Below are 23070 nucleotides of genomic sequence, written 5' to 3'. Positions count from 1 at the left end.
GGCATAGGGATCTGTCCTGCCATTGCATTTTGGTCTGGCAATGCTTGCCTTGAAGGTGGCTGTATTGCTTGATTCCTGCTGCTATAATTGTATGGCGGGGGAGGGATTCCATCCTCCTCTGAAGGACCAACATAAATTTTCCTGTCAGCTGCAGAAACTGTTAAGGGTTTTCTGGCTTCCTGCCTTACAGCGAAAATCTCGCAGCTGTCACTTCCTCTTTTCATCCAATCTGGATTTTTTAAACAACTAGCAGTCCACTTCGAAATGTAATAGTACTGCTCCTTAAACAAATCCATATTTTTCATTATTGAGTCCATAACTGCCTGACATTTCTCAATCCTAAAGGAGCCATTTCGTGGCCAGGATTTGACCTGCTGGGGCCACATCTGTTGACAATATTTCTTTAAAACTTCCTTACTTGGTCTGACCTCTCCTGGTTCTTCTGGAAAAACTATTTTAAAATTTTCTAACATGCAGTCTAGGGGTGTACAGGCTTGAATTGGTTTTGAGCATTTCCCCCCCATAGTTCTGCAAAAAACCTTCCCTCTTCGCCAGACAAACACTTTCAGCTAGGCAGTTTCAAAAATAGATCAAGGAAAAACCACAGCACACTTCCTTTTTCAACTCAGATCTTACACATCCACCCGGCGTCCCGGGACTTTCACACAGACAAACACAGCCCTTTCTCCCCCCTTGCCTGCAGCAAACAACTTGGCAGAAAAGCACACACTTTCATACAGCGTTTTACCCTTTTTTTTCCTTTCCCCCCCCCACAGCTGTTTTTCCCCAACTTTTCCTGCAGAACCTCTTCCTTTCCTTGGTTGACCCAGCTTCTCCTCCCTCACCCTTTTGGTGATCCTTTCCCTTTAACGGGAGGTTACTGGTGGGTCACCCTGAGTGTTGATCAGCACTCATTTTTATCTCAACTCACCGTGAGTTCCTGTCGTGGCGCGCCTTTCCCGTTGGCTTCCCTCCAAATTTTCCTTTTTCGGTCCTTGCCTCCGTCTTGTCGGGAGTCCGTGCCGAAGGCGATTGCCTTCCTTCTTCGGAAATGATGTCCGATTGGCGCCTGGAACGAAGCCAAAAATCTCCGGGACGTTCTCCCCCCAAGAACCGGAGGCCGGCTCTTTTTGGGTAAAAAAACCCCACTGGCCTGTGTGATCCGATCACGGCACCAAATGTTGCAAGGGATAAGGATCAGCCAGACGCAGCAATGGAGAATAAGAAGGTGAAGTTTATTGCCAGGCAATAAGGACCCAGTTGGAATCTCTTCCAAAGAACTGGGACCCCGATTGACAGAAATACAGGGGTCTTTATACCTGAGCAAATCACAGCAAATCATAGATCATAAGACAATCATGAAGGACTCATAACTTGGTCAGCAAAATATCAGCCAATCAGCAAGCAGTTGTCACGCTCCTAGCTACTGGTATAGCACTGGTCCTGCACAGGGTTCAAGTTCCGCTTTCCAATGCTCCCAGTGACGCTCAGTCTAACCTTTCCCCTAGTTATGACAGGACAGGGAGCTTGGACATTTTGTGGTTTTGCTCTTCCTGTTCTGTGGATTAATTTAGCCTGTTCCTGATGGGGAATTTGTACCAGAATCTCTGATTCATGTCTTGTCCGGGGTACACAGATGTTTCTAGGGGAAAGGTCGGTTCCTAACTTTGCTGTTTCAAGCAGTTTGCATTTTAGCTAAGGCACAGCTTCCCTTTTTGATTCAAGTGGATTTATAAAATACTGTAATCCTTGATTCGTGTAAGCATATATATTGAATATATTGATTATTGATAACTGGTTATATGAATAGTATAGGGGTAGCCCTTCCTTCCTTGCCTCAAAACCATTCGGAGAGCAGCTCTGTAAAATATCTTCCTTTTATTCTATAACTATAACTATGGTACAAAACTATATACAGAGCTACGTATTCTAAGCATAAAAGCAATGCTACACTGAGAGTCTGCAGCTGCTCTTAGCAGCAATCTAATCTCTAGGATCTCTAACACTCTCACACTCTCCGATACACTGACTGACTGACTCTCTCTCTCTCACACACACAGATATGTTGCTGGGCAGAATAAGTTAATAGGCAGGACACGCCTCCTCTTCTCTGTGGAGAGTCAGCAAGGGACCTTACGTTTCTGGAAGTCCCGTAGGGTGAATGGGGCCGGCCTGAGTTTGGGACCCCCAGTAGGACACAGTTTCCTTAAGGTCCTTGCCGAGATTATGGATAGAGTTGAACCCGTGTCAAGCTCCATGCGGCATGGGGCCCCCCTCTATCTGTACCTCTACATAAATTTTCTCTACATTGGGGTGGGGCAACTGGTATACCTGGCAGTCCGTGAGCTCCGTCGAGTTGCCTTGGAGCGTTGGGCCCCGGGACCTGGGGCTCTTGGATTGGTCATCTGATGCCTGGTGTCGGGTGGGCCGAGCCCGACACACCCAGGCGATGTGTCCCGATTTTCTGCACTGCCTGCACTCTGCGTTGCGGAAACAGCAGGTCCTCCTCTCGTGACTCTCCCCGCAGCTTGCGCAGTTTCCTCCTTCTCGTTGAGGCAGCTGTGGTCTGTGCGCTGCTTGAGTGTGCTGCTGTACTCGGTGCACCTCCTCCCTGTCGGATCCTGAGTCGTCGGTGAGGTCTTCGTGGTGGACCCTCGGTTGGGATGGCAGGCTCGGCCGTGCCTCTTGCGTCGACCTCTCGGCAGCTTCCATTGCCAGGGCCTCCTCTAGAGCGACCTGGAACGTTAGGTCCTTCTTAGCGTAGAGGCGTCGTTGCAGCTTCTCATCCTTCAGGCCACCGACGAGGCGGTCACGAAGCATGTTCTCCAGCTCTGAGAAGTTGCAGAACCGGGCGGCTTGGCGGAGAGAGGTCACAAACCCAGTTATGGTTTCCCCAGGGGCTTGTCGCTTTGTGCAGAAGGCATTTCGACGAGCCACCACTGAAGGCTGCGGCGAAAAGTGCCCCTTCAGCTGTTCCATTATTGTTTTGTATGGAACAGTAGCGACGTCTTCAGGCGCAAGGAGAGCCCGGGCGATTTCAAACGTCTCCTCTCCGCAGACGCTGAAGAATATTGCCCTCTTCTTGGCGTCTTCTTCGTCGGTGACCCCTTTGGCTTCTAGGAGGAAGGTGAAATGGGAGGCGTATGCTTCCCAGTCTCCAGATGCTGGGTTGAACGGCGAGAAGCTGCTGTCGGTTGCCATTCTGAGTTCCTTGTGTCCCGGAGCTGAAGCCTGGATACACGGTGCGAGGCAGCGGTGCGGCAGGTGGCGGTGCTGCGGTGCTGTGTGTGGCAGTCAGCTCAGCGGGATCCCACCTTCGTCGCCAGTGAAATATACTCAGAGTCGCAAAGTGATTTCATGCTGTTTATTCAGCTCATAGTGGTGAGGAGGAATGAATGAAAGTCCCCTCACAGTATCTGCTTTATATACATTATTTACACAATGGGCCGCACATGATTGGCTAATTCCGGAATTCTACTGTAAGCCAATCAGGTTGTGGATTCACTTCTATCTGGAGCAGGATTGGGTGGTTCCTGCCAACCAATCAGACTGCTGCATTGTTCTAGGACCAATCAGACTGCTGCATTTTGGATCCTATTGTTCTAGGACCAATCAGACTGCTGCAGTTTGGATCCTATTCAACTCAGTACATAACACTAAGGAAAAGCAAAGCAGCTGCGCATTGGCGCATTCCCCCAACATGCATCACTTTAATCTCCTTGACAATGAACTGTATTTTCGGCCCATTCAGCCCGTTTGGAGAAGACCCTTTGGAGCTCCTTGCAATCTCTCTTTCTTTGCTCCGGTTGGGGGCTGGACTCCTCCCTTTATTCCGCAGGGACCCGAAGGGCTCAGCCCGACGAGCTGGGGGACTGAGCAGCCTCGCACCTAGATTTTTCTGTAACACCCCCCCCCCAAAGAAAGGCTCAACCTCCACGCCCATGGGTGCCTGTGGCCAGCCCAGACCCTGGAGCATCGGCATCTCTGCCCCAGCTTGAAAGTTAGGGGCTGCAGTGCTGGCGAACCTGATCTCCCCCTCCCCGTCCAGACAGAGGAATGGCCTTGTGGGGTTGGACAAGAGAGTCCCATCTGGGTGGTGTGGAGGGGGCAGTGCGGGGGCTTCTAACTGTAAAGTAGGGAGGGCCCTCCTGAGTCATCTAGTTGAACCCCCAGCATAGCAGGAATCTCAGCTAAGCATCACAGGCAGGGGGCCATCCACGCTCCCCCCACCCCACCCAAGGAAGGCCCTCTCCCCACTGGCTGTGCTGTACTGCCCTCTCAATGGCCCCTCCTGGCACACTTTCCTGTGGCCAAAGACTCTTCCCCAGGGAGGGCATCTGAACAGGAGACCACCCCCCTGTAGGGTGCTGTGTTGATGTCCGCCAGGCGAAGGAAAAGCAAAGCAGCTGCGCATTGGCACCGAGGGCTCCCAGACTTCAGCCAGTGCCCTCCAGGTGTTCTGAGTGCAGGCATCGTGCTGGCTGGCACTGAGGGGAACTGCAGGCCAACCTGCCTCGGGGGCACCTGCGTGGAGATGGCGGAGCCAGGGAGAAGAGCAGCAGGTTCAGCCAGAGGCTCCTAAAGGCTCTGCCCAGTTTCTTGGCGTGGAAGATGTGACCAGCCAGCGGGGGCTGGGGCTGCAGCAGGGGGCTGGCCCCTGTTACCCAAGGTAAAGGACCCCTGGATGGTCAAGTCCAGCCAAAGGCGACTATGGGGGCTTACTTCTGAGTAAGCGTGCATCAGATGGAACGGCGTAGGGGTTACTCCTAAGTAAGCGTGCAACAGGCAGGGCTGCAGAGTGGTGCTTCCAAAAGCAGCCAGTTTGCACATCTCATGGGATTTAATGTCTTGCCATTATAAATGCACGGGGATAAGTGCATTTATAGAGACACATTTCCACAAAACACCCAAACTCCGGCATGTGGCCGCAGGTGATACAATAGGAGCCTTTCTGCAAATGGCCTTTGCAACACAACTCACTGGGTGGTAACAAAGTAGACACATTGGCCTCTTTGCAACGTAGCCCCGTTTCCTCAATGAATCCACCCATTTCAGTAAAACCTGAGCTGAAATAGTAAGGAGAGCAAAACAGCAGCCTGTCTGACCCCCGTCAGCCCCCAGACTCCCCCAGTCACGTGGCAGGAGATTCTTCCTGAGCCCCCCCCCCTCCGTGAGATGGGTATGATATCATGGATGATCCAGTGATGATTCATATGATCCATTGATGATCCACATGATCCAAGCAGACTCGTCCAAAGAGCAGATCTCTATGCCTGAATGAAAGGGGTCTGCGGTGATGGATTCTGGAGTCAAGGAATCCTCCCTTTCCAGTGATCTCTCAGGCTGGCCAGGAAAAGGCAGCGAGCAGGAATCCTCAGGCATCCCGACGGACAGACAGACCTGTCATGTTGCCAAAACACGAACTCGGAGTCTGATCTGATTTCCATGCAGAACTCATTTTGTGACTTCGCTGTTGGATTGTCGGGATCAGCCCCTCCCCCCTCTCCTGATCCCCCAGAAGGAAGACCGGGGGGGGGATTTCTACTCCTCCTTCTGGCCCCCCCCGCTCAATTCTTTCCCTCCCCTCCCGGCACATCCTTCTCTCATCCCGCCCACACAATCCCAAATCCCTCCCCCAATACATTGCTCCTCCTCCTCCTCCAATCCGGTTTCTGCTCCAGAAATGTGGGGCGGGCAGCCCCCCCCAACCTTTCTGCTTCTCCCGGAAGTGGAGCTTCCACTCCGGATTGCTGCTCTGCCCCGTAGCTCGGGGGGGGGGCGCTTTCTGAAAGAGGAGGGAGGAGGCAGGGACCCCCCCCCGTGGATGTTGCAGGAAAGGAGAATCGGGAGCGAGGAGAAAGAGGTAAAGGGGTCGCGGGGGGGTGGCGGAGAGGGGGGAAAGGACCCAGAGACCCCCGCCAGCTCCCCCAAGTGCCCCCAGGGGGCTTTCCTCGCAGGGCGGACCCCTCACCCGTCTCCCCTGGCTCTGCGCGGAGAAAAGCGGCCCATGAAAGGGTTAAGCGGCGCGAGAGACGCCTGGATAGAGACCCCCCTGTCCCTCCCCTGCTTCTCTTGGGGGGGGCGCCTCCGGCTGGAGAGATGGGGGCTCAGGGTGTGGGGCGAGCAGAGCCAAGGGAGCCTCTGGATGCAGGGGAGACTGCGGGAGAGAGGGAGGGGTCAAGGGGGGGAGGGAGAGGAGCATCCCTGGGGCAGGGAAGGGCAGCATTGGCGGCGGGGGGGAGAGATATCGCGTCTCCATTGTGGCAGCTGGGGGGGATCTCTGGTGGAACAGCCTTGGCCTCTCTCTCCCGCCCAGTAATCGACCCCCCCCTTCAAGGCGACCACAGAGGGATCCCTGGAGAGTGGGGGTCCTGTCCCCCCACCCTTCCTTCCCGCAATCTCCATCCTCTTCCTGCCCCATAAGCCCCTGCCCTGTCCAGACACAGCGATTCTGCCCAGTCCATTCCTTGGTCCCCTGGAGAGGAGAGGAAGTCCAGAGGAAGAGATGTCAGTATTTGTGAAAAGAAAAGAGAAGGTTCTGGCCTCCCTTGGTCGCCTCAGCCTGGTCCTTGGGCCCTTGTCAGCATAAAAGAGTCCACGAGAAGAGCATCCTTGCAGAGTGCTTTCTGCTTTTACAGTGGTACCTCGGGTTACAGATGCTTCAGGTTACAGACGCTTCAGGTTACAGACTCCACTAACCCAGAAATAGTACCTCAGGTTAAGAACTTTGCTTCAGGATGAAAACAGAAATATTGTGGTGGTGGTGCAGCGGCAGCAGGAGGCCCCATTAGCTAAAGTGGTGCTTCAGGTTAAGAACAGTTTCAGGTTATGAATGGAACTCTGGAATGAATTAAGTACTTAACCCGAGGTACCACTGTATTCTCAAAAGTCTTTCTGCAAAAGCGACTGACCAACTGTACACACATCAACACTGCCAGCTTTCACCAACCAACCAACCCAACACCAAACTAACATTTCTCACTCTATATATAAAACCCGCAGCTTTTTAAGCATTAAAGAAACAGCGGTTAATTTTTAGCCGTGACAAGAGAGGAGGGGGGAGGCCTTCTCAGAAGCGGCTCTTGGTTTCCGCAATCCCACCCAGGAAGCAGCCAGAAACCTTTTCCTCTCTCTCAGGCTTCCATCTTTAATTGTCCTTTCTTGGTCATCAGAAACAGGGGTGCAGAGTCCATGGAATGGCTCTCAGGATTGATACAGAAGTTGCACCTCAAAAGCATTTCTGTTCCTCTTATTCTTTGTAGGCAATGTCAGAGTGACTGACAAGCTGGGATACAACCCATCAGCATCCGATGACAGCGACTGCTTGAATCTTTTGTCACGTGACAAAGACACATGAGGGCAGAAGCAGCCAAGCAGGCTGGGAAGTGCAGGGACTGCACAGTCATTTGGGCCTCCTCAATTTATTCAGGCTTAACTGCTAACTGTGGAGTCATTCTGACATGTGACGTAGTAGCCAGTTGCACTTTGTGCTCTCTGTAAGATTTCAGCAAGAGTCTGTCTGTCTCAGCCGTGAGCAGAGTCTGTATGCAATCTCAGTCAAACTGTTTGGAACCATGTTGTTTATGAAGAAGCTTCTTTTAATTCAGTAAAGCTTTTATTCTTTAAAACTCTGCATTATTAATTTACGCTGCGTGTCATCTTCCCAGTCAAAGGACCCATTTTCAGGATAGACAGTGCCTGGGGCTGGAGGCTCTACACACCGGGTGTGACTGTGGAAGCCAAAGACTGCCAGTATTAGCACAGGTGAGGTGTGTGACCTCCCCAAATTTACAGATTGTATATGAATGAGAAGTCGTGGGTGGGATTATATTTTACAGCAACCCTGTGATTTTCTCCACCTATAACATTTTGTGAGCTGATATAGGAGAACGAATTCCAAAATAACTTTTAAAAACCCCACAAGATCATCATCATCATCATCACATTTATACCCCCAGGCCTTAGTTTGCCTCCCCATGATCTAGAGAAAACACCAGCTTTGAATCATGCAGAGTAAAACTACCAGAACTTTCTTGAACCGATAGGTTAGGAATTATCGCTGTACTTAGATCCGTACTTTTCTATGCCTGTACAATTTAGCAGAGTAACATTCCCCTTTTTAAACTTACAGCGGATGCGTTTGCTTAGGCTCGCTAAAGCCTCTAAAATAAGTTTCCTTGGTAATTTCCACTTTAGTCCCTCATAAAAAGACAGACACGACACAATCTTCTATAAAAGTATAAAAAGAGTTGACTCACACATTCTGTTCACAAATGGATCCCAGAAGGCAGTGACCCCCAGGCTGCACACCTGGTCCTTCAGGGGCACAGTTACCCCATCAGGACCAGGAAGGCTCCCACCCTCCCCCAGGGACAGTATTTCTGACTTGTCAGGATTCAACCTCAATGTGTTGGCCGCCATCCATCCTCCAACCACCTCCAAACAGACACACAGGGCATTCACCATCCTCACTAGTTCCAATTTAAAAGAAAGGAAGAGAAATGAGATTGAAAATGACAGACGATGCGGAATTGGATAAATTAACTGGGAAAAATCAGATATAGCAAAGACCAAAAGTTCATCGAAGACTGGGGAAAGTTTGTAGATTATCTGAAAAACATATGTGGTGCGAACACAACGCTAGTGGGATTTCAAGAGGCACTGTAAAAACTGAGAAGTATTGTTAAAGGGAAATAGTGGGAGAAGGGAAGTGTAATGGCAATACGAAAGGAGGAATGTGTAACTACAGTTATAAATATGGATGATTGTCAGAGACGCTGAAGGAAGTTCAAAAAAATAATAAGAAGTAATTTGTTGTTGTCAGGGGTTCAGGAGCAGAGACGCAGGAAAGGGAGGAAACAGAGAGCGAGGGGGAGGAATCCGAAGGAAGGATGAGTGATGATGACGACCCGAGATCTCCGAGTCTTTCCAGTGAATCGGAAGATTCACAGAAGGGAGTGCCAGTGGTCAGAGCAAGGGGGGGACCCAGGGGGACACCCCAGGTAGAAGGGACCAGAGGGGACTCAGAGAGCAGCAGCTGGAAATCGGGACCAACGTCCCCAGCTGAGCGCAGAGGGGAGAAAGGGGACCAGCTATCGGGTTCCGGAGGCTTTCAGCAGGAGGGAGGGCATGAGTCAGGAGTGCTCACGCCCTCATCAGGGAGCGAGGAAACGGTCAAGAGGAAGGTAGAAAGTTGGGCGCGCGCGCCAAGTTCAAATGCAGCGGAAGCTGGCGCAGTAAGCAGCCCGGAGAGGGAGCCAGGTCCTAAAGCCTGCCGCAAGGAGACAGAAGGGTCCGGGGGGTCCGCTTCAGAGGAATCCCAGAAGGAAGAGGCCATGGGGGGCAGAGGGACCCAGAGAAGGAAGGAAAGGCGCAAGAGGTGGAGCAAGGCGAGGTTATTAAGTTGGTGTACAGGAGGCGGGGATTCAGACGGAGCATCGCCGGTCTAGCTTCTAAGACGTAGAGCTGCACTCTGCAGCTTGGAAATGAAAACTGTATATCAATAAAGACTTTTATTAAGTGAACGCTGGCTAGCGTGATCCTCTGTGACCTAGGATCTGGAAGCAGCTCTGACAGTATGCTCCGTCTCCTCTTTGGCACCAGAAGCCTCGCAGCCTGAGCGGTCGCAGCGAGAAGGGAAGATTGGTGTCTCTTCGTGAGCTCACAACAGTCAGGAGAGATGACTACTGAACAGCAGATTACAGCCCTGCAAAACACAGTGACACAACTAAACGCAGAGATACTCGCATCCAGGAAAAGAGAGGAGGAAACAGCTGCCGCCTACAAGGATCTCCAGACCAGGTTGGAAATGCTTAATAAGCAGGGGCAACCGGGACCCAAGTCAGAGGGAATTGGGCTGGGGAGAAGAGGAGGCGCCCTAGTATCGCATTTCGATGGAGATATACAGCAGTACCCCAATTTCCGAGCAGACGTGCAGTGTGCCCTGCAACTGTTGAACAGAGATTTTAGAGATGAGCAGGAGAAGGTGGGGTTTATCCTATCCCATTTGCATGGAGACGCTAAAGCGTGGATGCGCAATCTGTGGAGGGATAAGGATCCAGCTCTCCAGAGTGCGGATGCCTTCCTCAAAGCAATGGATGCGTGCTTCTTATCCAGTATAGACGTGGATATAGCAAGGAGAGAGATACATGGACTGAAGCAAGGGAGAGCCAGTGTAAGGCAGTATCATGCTCGCTTCTTTGCACTAGTCAGCGCCCTGGAATGGGACAGAGATTCAGCTCCAGTCAGAGACCTTTTCTGGGAAGGTTTGAGCGGTGCGGTTAAGGACGAAATTGCGAGGGGGGAGAGACCCCGGAGCACTCAGGAGATCGTTCAGAGGGCGCTGGCGATTGGAGTGCGGCTAGAAGAACGTCCATGGAGCAGGGACGAAGGGCGCGGAAGGCGCGAAATGGCAAGAGGGTTTTCCTTCCTTCCCAAGGAAACCGCGCGTGCGCAATCCACGCCTCCGCCAGGAGGGGGAGCGGAACCTATGGAGGTTGGAGGTGCTAGGGCTCAGTCAGCAAACAGAGCCCCAGCGCCAGGAGCAGCCAAAGCGAAGCCTCCTAGAGGGACCAGGAAGTGTTACATCTGCGATAGTCCTCAGCACATGGCGAAAGAGTGTCCCCAGAGGCTCTGCAAGCACACTGCAGCCTCCGCAATGGTGACTGAAGCAACTCAGCAAAGAGAACCACAGCAGGGAAACGACGGAGTCTGGCTGGAGACAGAGGCACTGGGGCCCAGCCAGACGAGTCAGTGAAGCAGTGCCCAGAGATTTTGCAGCCCACGGACCCCCTCCCGCCCAAACCAGTGGTGCAGCTCACCGCATCGCTCCAGCTGCCCAATGGACTTACAATGGACGTGCCAATTACTGTGGACTCAGGCAGCAATGCGGACTTTATAGGGCAAGACTTTGTCGATCGGCACGCTATACAGTAGCTGCCTGCCACGCTGCCCCTGCAAGTCGTCACGGTGGATGGCAGGGAGTTGCTAGGGGGGCAGGTGGTGAAGCAAACGCCACCAATGGTGATGCGACTTGGAAATCACCGGGAAGTCATCAGTTTTAATGTCACCCAACTGTCGGACACACCCATTGTCTTGGGCATGAGTTGGCTGGACAGGCACAGTCCGACACTGGCTTGGTACCAGCGGCAGCTGATCTTCGGCTCTTCTTATTGTGCAGAACACTGCATCCTGCCCAGGCAAGAGGGGGAGGAGGAGGAGTCACAGCTGCAGTTGGGAACGCTGCAAGCGGTCCCCCACAAGTACGCAGAATTTTTGGAGGTCTTCTGCAAGAAGGAGGCGGACAAGCTACCCCCACACAGGCCATATGACTGCAAGATTGACCTGCTGCCAGGGGCGGCGCTGCCGAAAGGGAAGCTGTATTCCATGTCTGAGGATGAACTACAGGAACTCAAAGCGTTCATAGACCATAATTTGAAGTGCGGTTTTATCCGGGAGTCCAAAGCAGTGGGGGGCAGTCCTGTATTCTTTGTGAAGAAGAAAGACACGCCCCAAAAGAGACTTGTAGTTGACTTTCGCACCTTGAACAAGATGACCAAGCCCTCGGATTTCCCCATGCCCAGGATCGACGACCTCCTCGCGACGGTGCGCAAAGGATGCATGTTCACCAAGTTGGACTTGCTAGGTGCGTACAACCTCATCCGCATGCGGGAGGGCGATGAGTGGAAGACAGCCATGTTCACGCCCCTGGGCACCTACGAGTACAGAGTTATGCCGTTTGGATTGCAAAATGGCTCTCACTGTTTTCAAGCTTTCATGCATCACGAGTTAGTGGGGCTCCTCTACAAGAAGTGCGTTTGCTTCCTGGATGACATCCTGATATTTTCTGAATCGCAGCAGGACCACAACCAAGACGTCAGGGAAGTACTGCGCAGACTGCAGGAGCATAGGCTGTACGCCAAACTGGAAAAGTGCCAGTTCGACATGACGGAGGTGGATTTCCTGGGCTACAAGTTGTCGGACAAGGGGCTCGCCATGGACAGCGCCAAGGTTCGCGCTGTGTTGGACTGGAAAAGCCCACGCAACCGGAAGGAGGTCCAGCGGTTCATAGGATTTGCGAACTTCTATCGCAAGTTTATCAAGGGGTTTGCGATGCAGACGGCGGCCATTACAGACACGCTCAGCTCCAAGAAAAAGAAGTTCGTCTGGACGGAGCAAGCGGAGCGGTCTTTTCAGAACCTCAAGCGTCTCTTCGCATCGGAAGAGCAACTGCTGCATATCGACCCCAGCAGACCGATGAGGGTGGAAACGGACGCCTCAGACAGAGCCGTGGGGGCGGTCCTGTTGCAGCGAGACCCGCAGGGGGCCTGGAGGCCAGGGGCGTTCTACTCCAGGAAGCTCAGCAAGTCGGAGCAGAACTACACCATCTGGGACAGGGAGTTGCTTGCCATTCATGCAGCATTCAAGGCGTGGAGGCACTTCCTGATCGGCGCCAAGCACACGGTGCAGGTCTGTACGGACCACAAGAATCTGGAGTACTGGCGCACAGCGCGGTTTCTGGACCAGAGGCACATACGTTGGGCGGAGTTCTTTGCGGACTTCGACTTCCGCATTGAGTACATCCCAGGCGACACCAATGTCATGGCGGATGCACTATCCCGCAAACCGCAATACCTCGAGGAGGCGACGCCAGCGGCGGCCAAGCACATCTTCGCACCAACAGCGTGGGCGTGCGCGTCGGCAGCAGTGGACCTGGATGCGGTAAGGCGAGCGTTGCAGGACGACTCCTTCGCGCAAGCAAAGATGGCAGAGGTGCACAGGGGCACGGCGAAGAGCGACGAGTTCCAGGTGCGCGACGGATTGCTCATCCGTAAAGGGGCCATCTACGTGCCGGGAGACGATCTCCGCGCTAAGGTTCTGCAGCAGCTGCACGACGCGCCCACAGCCGGACACTTTGGCACAGAGAAGACGGTGGAGCTAGTCGCTCGTGACTTCTGGTGGCCAAGAATGCGAGGGGAAGTCGCAGACTACGTTGCGAGGTGCGACACCTGCCAGAGGGCTAAACCAGTGCACAAACCGCCGGCGGGACTGCTGGAACCCCTGCAAACACCGTTCGAACCGTGGGATAGGGTGGCCCTAGACTTTGTCACGGACCTACCCAGCTCGAGGGGCAAGACGGCAGTGCTGGTGGTGGTGGACTTGTTCACCAAGATGGCACATTTCATTCCGTGTGTGAAGGTAGCCACGGCGGAGCAAACAGCCAAGCTGTTCATAGATCACGTGTTCAAGGTGCACGGTCTGCCGCAGTCTATCCTATCCGACCGGGGGCGCCAGTTCATCTCGAACTTCTGGCAGAAGCTGATGGGCTTCCTGAACGTCAAGATCAACCTAGCGTCGGCGAGACACCCGCAGACCAACGGGCAAGCGGAGAGGGTCAATGCCATCATGCAACAGTACCTGAGATGTTATGCAAATCAACAGCCTGCAACGTGGGTAGATTACCTGCCACTAGCCGAGTTCGCCTACAACAACACGAAGCACGTGTCCACAGGGGTGACGCCGTTCTTCGCCAACAATGGGCGGCACCCCAGAACCTTCCCGGGACTGGAAAGAATGGGGGAAGGGGAGCCGCAGGCAGCGGATGCCTTCGCGACAGAATTGCAGGAGGTCCACGACCAGCTCCGACGGCAGCTGGAACTAGCTAAGCACGCATACAAGGTGCAAGCTGATAGACACAGGAGGGTTGGTGAAAGCATACAGGTCGGAGACTGGGTCTGGTTGGCGGCCCAAGCAGTGCCGGCCAGATCGTTGGCGAAGAAGAAGCTAGGGCATAAGCAGCTGGGGCCCTACCAAGTCGAGGCACAGGTCAATCCGGTGGCTTTCCGGCTGAAACTTCCGGAGGGGTCCAGGATGCATCCGGTGTTCCATAGATCAGTGCTCACTCCCTACAAGGCACCTCAGAGATTTCAGGAGCCAGGGACGGCTCCGAGCCCCCTTAGGGAAAGGATCGCGCAAGGGGAATTGCCGGAGGAGGAGCCCATCAACGAGGTCACAGAGATTTTAGACTCTAGATGGGGGGGAAGAGGGAGTTGAATACCTGCTCGCCAGAGAGGGCACCCCAGCCAGTGCCAACAGATGGGTGCAGGGCTACGCTTTGGACGAACCTCTGCTCAAGGACGAGTTTCATGCCCTCTTCCCACACAGGCCCATGCCAGCCGACTTTTTCGACGACTGGCTTTTCACACCCACGCTTTCAGCCAGCACGTTCCAGGGGTTCGACTCGGATGAGGAACCCACACGGGGCACCCATTCCCAGGGAGGGTCACCCGAGGGATCTGCTTCAGAACCCTCGTATTGGTGGGATGATCGACCAGAGGAGCAGTGGCGCAGGAAGTGGCTGGAGGGTCCCGGGCGAGAGACAGACCAGGGGAGAGACTGACTTGGATGTGTTTGGGGAGGACGTCGGGTTCGAGCACGGCGGCACCAAGATGGAAGCAGAGATGAGCGACGTCGACGAGCGCGAGGAGGAAGAACCGGACTTATCCAGTTGGACGCACGCCACGGGGAGCGAACTGTATCCGGCATTCACCCCCGTGACGATGGAGCACCCAGCACCCACACCTGAAAGAGGGGAGGGGGGAAGGGGGGCTTCGAGGGGGGGATGGATGTCAGGGGTTCAGGAGCAGAGATGCAGGAAAGGGAGGAAACAGAGAGCGAGGGGGAGGAATCCAAAGGAAGGATGAGTGATGATGATGACCCGAGATCTCCGAGTCTTTCCAGTGAATTGGAAGATTCACAGAAGGGAGCGCCAGTGGTCAGAGCAAGGGGGGGACCCAGGGGGACACCCCAGGTAGAAGGGACCAGAGGGGACTCAGAGAGCAGCAGCTGGAAATCGGGACCATCGTCCCCAGCTGAGCGCAGAGGGGAGAAAGGGGACCAGGTATCGGGTTCCGGAGGCTCTCAGCAGGAGGGAGGGCATGAGTCAGGAGTGGTCACGCCCTCATCAGGGAGCGAGGAAACGGTCAAGAGGAAGGTAGAAAGTTGGGTGCGCGCGCCAAGTTCAAATGCAGCGGAAGGTGGCGCAGTAAGCAGCCCGGAGAGGGAACCAGGTCCTAAAGCCCGCCGCAAGGAGACAGAAGGGTCCGGGGGGTCTGCTTCAGAGGAATCCCGGAAGGAAGAGGCCATGGGAGGCAGAGGGACCCAGAGAAGGAAGGAAAGGCGCAAGAGGTGGAGCAAGGCGAGGGTATTAAGTTGGTGTACAGGAGGCGGGGATTCAGACGGAGCATCGCCGGTCTAGTTTCTAAGACGTAGAGCTGCACTCTGCAGCTTGGAAATGAAAACTGTATATCAATAAAGACTTTTATTAAGTGAACGCTGGCTAGTGTGATCCTCTGTGAGCTAGGATCCGGAAGCAGCTCTGACAGTTGTATTTTGGAAAATTGTATAATTGTTTGGAAAATGAATAAAAAAATTTGGGGGAAAAAAGAAAGGAAGAGCTGGGCATCATCCACATTCTGGTGAACACCCAGCCCAAACCCCCTGATGATCACTCCCAGTGGCTGCATATAGATAGTAAAAATCATGGGGGAGAGAATGGAGTCCTGAGGCACCCCACAAGTAAGCATCCAGGGGTCTGAACACTCATCCCCCAACACCACTCTCTGGACATGGCCCAGGAGGAAGGAGGGGAACCACTGCATAACCATTTCCCCAGCTCCCCTAGAGGGTCCAGAAGGACACCATGGCCAAAGGTCTCCAAAGCCGCTGAGAGATCCAGCAGAACCAGGAAACAGCTTCCCCCCTCAGCCTCTGGCCCGTTGGAGATCATCAACCAGCACAACCAGGGCAATTTCAGTCCCACGATGAGGCCTGAATCCCAATTGGAAAGATCATGGTAACAGGAGCTTTCCTGGTCCTGCACCCCCAAAAGCTCCAGCCACAAGACTTTTCATTAGCATGGGCAGAATCTGCCTTCTGGACTGTGGGATTCACGGTTGTTCTCCTCCTCTCCATCCACCAGGGCTTGACTTCAGGTGCAGCAGAATTCCCCAGTCCCCCAAGGATTTGAGACCCATCAGCTATCCTCACCTGGTTTTGCCAGCCGCTTGAAGCCATTCCTGGGATTGTGGCCCCTGATTCATCCTGACAGCTTCTGGAAGGCACAGGTGAGAGCTGAGTGCAGGGTGGGGACCACCAAAGGTACTACCGCTCCCATGACACCTCATGACATCATATAATAGCTATATTTGAGACAGAACTGGAATGAATTCATGTCTCTAGAAATAACACAACTTCAGGCCATCAATAATTCAACACGACATATTCAAGGTTGAAGTTTTCACTAGTACAGTTATCCATTTGCCTTTAATATGCAGCTTTTCCAGTGTCACTTTAGGATGGGCTCAAGATCAGGCAGCCCATCATTATTATAAGGAGCAGTGGGGGTCTGGGATTCTGATGTGCCAGCTGCTTTTCTTCTGCTTCTCCTGCTCTCGCCATGCAATGTGAGGCATGTAGATGGAGGTCCATCTCCAAGAACAGGAGTTTCCCTGAGCACTCATTCAGCTGACCCCAAGCACCAAGCCTTGTCACTAGTTCTCTGACTGACCCAGACCACAGTCCCTGGAGAAGATGTAGACCTGGGCCTCCCAAAATGGTCCACATGGACCTCTTGTGGCCAATGAGACTGTGCAGGTGATTCATAAAGATCTAGAGGTGGATGCAGGATTATGATGCAGAGGATGGGAAATGTCCAAAGGAACGATGGACCAGAGAAAGAGAGGGCCTGTTCCCGGACAGAGAGCAGCTGCCTTTCCTGTGAGGAAACAATTGATTTGAAAAGGCTGTATTCCAAGATCATGCTGCTTTATTAACAATGATGAGGATTATGAAAGGTGGTGATGCATTACTCTCATTTGATGACATTGCTTTTTCATTTCCAAAAAATTGGGAACATGGGTAGGACATGGGAGAATGTAGGAGATGTTGAAATAAGAGAAGGGGCTAATGGCACTTGATGTGCTCTCTTTCCCTTTGTTCTCTTCCTTGAAACCCAAGCAGGATTTCCTTTCCTCCCACTCTGAAGAAGGTGATGGAGAAGACATTCAGAATTCCAAGGAATGGGGCACCTTTCGTTTCATTAGGAATAGGAATTAAAATGTGTGAAATGTGGGATATGCTTCATTGAATGAGGACACATAGCTCACATCAATGACTCCGAGAGGAGAAACCATTAAAAAGTATGGAGTGTGGGAAAAGTTTCGCTGATAGTGGAAAACTTAGAACACATTAGCGGATTTACATGGACAAGAAAGGATTACAGTGCAGGGAGTGTGGAAGAACTTCAGTCAGAGAGGATTCCTCAATATACATCAGCGGACTCACACAGGGGAAAAACCATTTAAATGCATGGAGTGCGGGAAAAGCTTCCGTCAGAGTGGACACTTAAGTTCACATCTATGGATTCACACGGGTGAAAAACTTTTTAAATGCATGGAGTGTGGAAAGAGCTTCAGTCAGATTGGAAACCGCAATATGCATCAATGGACGCATACAGGGGAGAAACCTTTTAAATGTAGGGAGTGCGGAAAGAGCTTTAGTGATAGTGGAAACCTTAGAAAACATCAACGGACTCACACAGGGGAAAAACCATTTAAATGTATGGAGTGTGAAAAGAGCTTTAGTGGTAGTGGAAGCCTTAGAATACATCAACGGACTCACACTGGGGAGAAACCATATAAATGTATAGAGTGCGGAAAGAGCTTTAGTGATAGTGGAGACCTTAGAAAACATCAACGGATTCACACAGGGGAGAAACCATATAAATGTACAGAGTGCGGAAAGAGCTACAGTGATAGTGGAGGCCTTAGAAAACATCAACGGCTTCACACAGGGGAGAAACCATATAAATGTATAGAGTGCGGAAAGAGCTTTAGTGATAGTGGAGACCTTAGAAAACATCAACGGATTCACACAGGGGAGAAACCATATAAATGTACAGAGTGCGGAAAGAGCTTCAGTGATAGTGGAGGCCTTAGAAAACATCAACGGATTCACACAGGGGAGAAACCATATAAATGTATAGAGTGCGGAAAGAGCTTTAGTGAAAGTGGACACCTTAGAAAACATCAACGGACTCACACAGGGGAAAAACCATTTAAATGTATGGAGTGTGAAAAGAGCTTTAGTGGTTGTGGAAGCCTTAGAATACATCAACGGACTCACACTGGGGAGAAACCATATAAATGTATAGAGTGCGGAAAGAGCTTTAGTGATAGTGGAGACCTTAGAAAACATCAACGGATTCACACAGGGGAGAAACCATATAAATGTACAGAGTGCGGAAAGAGCTTCAGTGATAGTGGAGGCCTTAGAAAACATCAACGGATTCACACAGGGGAGAAACCATATAAATGTACAGAGTGCGGAAAGAGCTTCAGTCAGAGTGGAGACCTTAGAAATCATCAACGGACTCACACAGGGGAAAAACCATTTGAATGTATGGAGTGTGAAAAGAGCTTTAGTGGTTGTGGAAGCCTTAGAATACATCAACGGACTCACACTGGGGAGAAACCATATAAATGTATAGAGTGCGGAAAGAGCTTTAGTGATAGTGGAGACCTTAGAAAACATCAACGGATTCACACAGGGGAGAAACCATATAAATGTACAGAGTGCGGAAAGAGCTTCAGTGATAGTGGAGGCCTTAGAAAACATCAACGGATTCACACAGGGGAGAAACCATATAAATGTATAGAGTGCAGAAAGGGCTTCAGGCTGAGTGGAGACCTTAGAAAACATCAACGGATTCACACAGGGGAGAAACCATTTCAATGTATGGAGTGTGGAAAGAGCTTCAGTCAGAGTGGACAGTTACGTTCACACCTAAGGATTCACACGAGTGAAAAACCTTTTAAATGCATGGAGTGTGGGAAGAGCTTCAGGCAGAATGCAGAACTTAAATTACACCAGCGAAGTCACACTGGTGAAAAACCATATAAATGTATGGAGTGTGGAAAGAGCTTCAGGCTGAGTGGAGACCTTAGAAATCATCAACGGACTCACACAGGGGAGAAACCATTTCAATGTATGGAGTGTGGAAAGATCTTCAGTCAAAGTGGACACCTCAATAAACATCACCAGACTCACACAGGGGAGAAACCATTTCAGTGTATGGAGTGTGGAAAGAGCTTCAGTCGGAGTGGACACCTCAATAAACATCACCAGACTCACACAGGGGAGAAACCATATAAATGTATGGAGTGTGGAAAGAGCTTCAGTCGGAGTGAACACCTCAATAGACATCACCAGACTCACACAGGGGAGAAACCATATAAATGTATGGAGTGTGGAAAGAGCTTCACTCAGAGTGGAGACCTTAGAAATCATCAACGGATTCACACAGGGGAGAAACCATATAAATGTATAGAGTGCGGAAAGAGCTTCAGTCAGAGTGGAGACCTTAGAAATCATCAACGGATTCACACAGGGGAGAAACCATTTCAATGTATGCAGTGTGGAAAGAGCTTCAGTCAGAGTGGGCACCGCAATAGGCATCAACGGACACACACAGGGGAGAAAACATAAGAATGCATGGAATGCGAAAGCGCTTCAGTTTCTTTTCTCTCTCTCTCTCTCTCTCTATATATATATAATATTTATTAAGATTTTTTGAAATATTACAGTAAAAATGAAAAAGAAAAATACAAAATAAAAACAGTTAAAAGCACACCTATTTTCTATTACTTATTTTCCTTTAGCTTATTTCCCAGACCTCCTCATACCTCCCTTTTTTGTATTCCGCTTCAATTCATTGGTTCAGCAAATCCTTACCATTAGATTTTAACCCAATTATAACCCTTTTTTCATATTCTCTTAAAGCATTACAGCTGGGAACCCTTAATTGCTATCCAACATCATTCTATCATTCATTAATTTTACAATATTTCTGTAGATAGTCTTTAAATTTCTTCCAATCTTCTTCCACCGACTCTTCTCCCTGGTCTCGGATTCTGCTAGTCATTTCTGCCAGTTCCATATAGTCCATCACCTTCATCTGCCATTCTTCCAAAGTGGGTAGTTCTTGTGTCTTCCAATACTTTGCAATGAGTATTCTTGCTGCTGTTGTGGCATACATAAAAAATGTTCTGTCCTTCTTTGACACCAATTGGCCGACAATGCCCAGAGGAAAGGCCTCTGGTTTCTTCAAGAAGGTATATTTAAATACCTTTTTCAGTTCATTATATATCATTTCCCAGAAGGCCATAATCCTTGGGCACGTCCACCAAAGGTGAAAGAATATACCTTCAGTTTCTTTACATTTCCAGCATTTATTATTGGGCAAATGATAATTTTTTGCAAGCTTGACTGGGGTCATGTACCACCTGTATATCATTTTCATAATATTCTCTCTTAGGGCATTACATGCCGTAAACGTCATACCCGTGGTCCATAACTGTTCCCAGTCAGCAAACATAATATTATGTCCAACATCTTGTGCCCATTTAATCATAGCAGATTTCACCGTTTCATCCTGAGTATTCCATTTCAACAGCAAGTTATACATCTTTGACAAAATCTTAGTTTTGGGTTCTAACAGTTCTGTTTCTAATTTTGATTTTACCACCTGGAAGCCAATTTTCTTATCCAAATTATATGCCTCCATTATCTGATAATAATGAAGCCAGTCTCGCACTTTGTTTTTTAATTTCTCAAAACTCTGCAGTTTCAGTCTATCTCCTTCTTGTTCCAAAATTTCCCAATATTTCGGCCATTTGGCCTCCATATCGAGCCTTTTCAGAGCTTTCGCTTCCATCGGTGACAACCACCTTGGGGTTTTATTTTCCAATAAATCTTTGTATCTTATCCAAACATTAAAAAATGCTTTCCTGACAATATGATTTTTGAATGCTTTATGTGCTTTGACCTTATCATACCATAAATATGCATGCCATCCAAATACGTTGTTAAAGCCTTCTAGATCCAAAATGTCTGTATTTTCAAGAAGTAGCCATTCTTTCAACCAGCAAAAAGCTGCTGATTCATAGTAAAGTTTAAAGTCTGGCAGGGCAAATCCACCTCTTTCATTTGCATCCGTTAATACCTTAAATTTTATTCTGGGCTTCTTGCCCTGCCAGACAAATCTAGAGATATCTCTCTACCACTTCTTGAAACAGTCCATCCTGTCCACAATTTGCAATGTCTGAAACAAAAACAACATTCTAGGCAATACATTCATTTTTACCACAGCAATATGACGCAACAGTGAAAGCTTCAAATTTGACCAAATTTCTAAATCTTTTTTCACTTCTGTCCAACATGTTTCATAATTATCTTTAAATAAATTCCCATTTTTGGCTGTCATATTAATCCCCAAGTATTTCACTTTCTTAACCACAGTCAGGCCTGTCTCATTCTGAAACCTCTCTCTTTCAATCGGTGTTCAATTTTTCTCTAAAACCTTAGTTTTTAGCTTGTTCAGTTTAAATCCTGCCACTTGACCAAATTCTTGAATTAATTCTAAAACCCTTTTAGTACTAGATTCTGGCTCCTGTAATGTCAATACTAATTCATCTGCAAATGCTCTCAGTTTGTACTGTTTGGCTCCGACCTGTATACCTTTAACCAACCGGTCCCTTCTAATCATATTCAGCAGAACTTCCAGGACCGATATGAAAAGCAGTGGGGAGATAGGGCACCCCTGTCGTGTCCCTTTTTCTATCTTAAATTCTTCCGTCACCACATTATTTACAATTAATTCAGCCTTTTGTTCAGAGTATATTGCACCTATACAATTTTCTTCTTCATTAAACTCCAAGAGATATTGTCAAAAGCTTTCTCCGCATCCACAAATATCAGAACTGCTTTAGTGTTTATATTCACTTCTAGTTTTCCCAAAATATCAATTATGTTCCTCAAATTATCAGACAAGTGTCTTCATGGGAGAAAGCCCGCTTGGTCTTTATGAATCTCTTCCATCAATACAAAGAGCTTCAGTTTCAATGCAAGCCTTAGAAGACATCATCTGACTCACACAGGGGAGAAACCATTTAAATGTATGGAGTTTGGAAGGAGCTTCAGTCCGAGTGGAACCCTTGATTTACATCAACAAACTCCCACATGAGAGAAACCCTATAAATGTCAAGTAGACAGAGGTTCAGTCCTAGTGGAAGTCCTACATCAACGGACTCATGGACAGGAAGAACTTTAACAGTTGACACCCTACAAACCCATCAACCCTCAAAGAGGAGAAGCTGTTTAAAGGGAAAGATTGCAGAAAGTGCTTTAGTTATAATGGAGTGTATAAGGAACATCTAAGGACTCAGAGGGGAGAACCCATTTAGATGTATGGAGTGTGGGACATGTTCCTTTCAGAGTCCACTCTTTTCTTCACAGCAATGAACTCAACTCAGCAGAAAATCCATTTTAAAAGCATGTCATGTATTTGAGGTTCTGCTGTTTATATGTAAAACTGTATAGTAATGAAATAATGAAGGTAACGTCTCACTCTAGTGAGTATAATTTTAGATGTAAGGTACCTTTTGATAGTGAGGGGGAGTTGGTGAATGTGGATTTCTGGGATGCTCATTTGCCTGGAAGCAGCCGGCAGAAAGCTTTTCTTCGTGAAGCCCCTGCAGATGCCGAGTTGCTGACTTCCCTCCCAGACGACAGGAAGCGAAAGACACACTTCCATTGCCCTGTGTCCTTCCATTCTCTTTCCTCCCTTGCTCCCTTCTGCCGGTTTGTGTGCCTGACTTGGATATCCTGTGTGCTGTATTTTAATATTGCTGAAACTGGATTTGCTCTCAGGAGCTAAGTTTTCTGCCTCACTGGGGACCCAGTGAGAAGTGTATGCTTTGAAAGCTCAGTAAACTATTACTGAAGAAGTCCTGCTGCCTCTCTGTGTGTTTCTGACCTCAGTGTGGGGCTTGCTCTGCACGTGGCCCCTACCCTGCTGCTACTTGGCCCATGCCCTGGAGTTGCTCTACTCAAGCATGCAAGACGGTTTTTGCACCAAACTCTGTCATCCCCCCCCACCACATCATCTCCAAGCACTGCTCCTTCACCCAAACTTCATCCCTGCCTCCTAAGCATTCTGAAGAAAACTGATAA

At 49.9% G+C, this 23070-nt stretch overlaps 2 protein-coding genes across 5 annotated transcripts in view; both read left to right on the top strand.

Annotated features, from left to right (window-relative positions):
- LOC309541244 (uncharacterized protein) overlaps positions 1–21071 on the top strand; it is a 182839-nt gene extending 161768 nt beyond the window's left edge. For 2 of the 4 annotated variants that reach the window (XM_082238866.1, XM_082238865.1), the window contains exons 2-3: positions 15980–16124; positions 17020–21071. In XM_082238866.1, coding sequence (XP_082094992.1) covers positions 17368–19545 — 2178 coding nt within the window. In that variant the 5' untranslated portion in view covers positions 15980–16124; positions 17020–17367 and the 3' untranslated portion in view covers positions 19546–21071. Of the gene's footprint in view, positions 1–5637; positions 5864–15979; positions 16125–17019 lie in introns of those variants that run through there. The other 2 variants (XM_082238864.1, XM_082238867.1) reach the window with 2 other exon arrangements.
- Positions 1–23070, top strand: part of LOC309542344 (uncharacterized protein) — a gene marked incomplete at its 3' end in the record, with an annotated part of 97180 nt that overhangs the window by 46739 nt on the left and 27371 nt on the right. The gene's annotated exons all lie outside the window — the stretch shown is intronic.

The sequence above is a fragment of the Podarcis vaucheri genome (genome assembly GCF_965113315.1).
Source record: "Podarcis vaucheri genome assembly, chromosome: 10".
In the NCBI taxonomy this organism is placed as follows: Eukaryota; Metazoa; Chordata; class Lepidosauria; order Squamata; family Lacertidae; genus Podarcis; species Podarcis vaucheri.
Note: the sequence above shows the minus strand (reverse complement) of the source record. Positions and strands in the feature narration are given on the sequence as shown.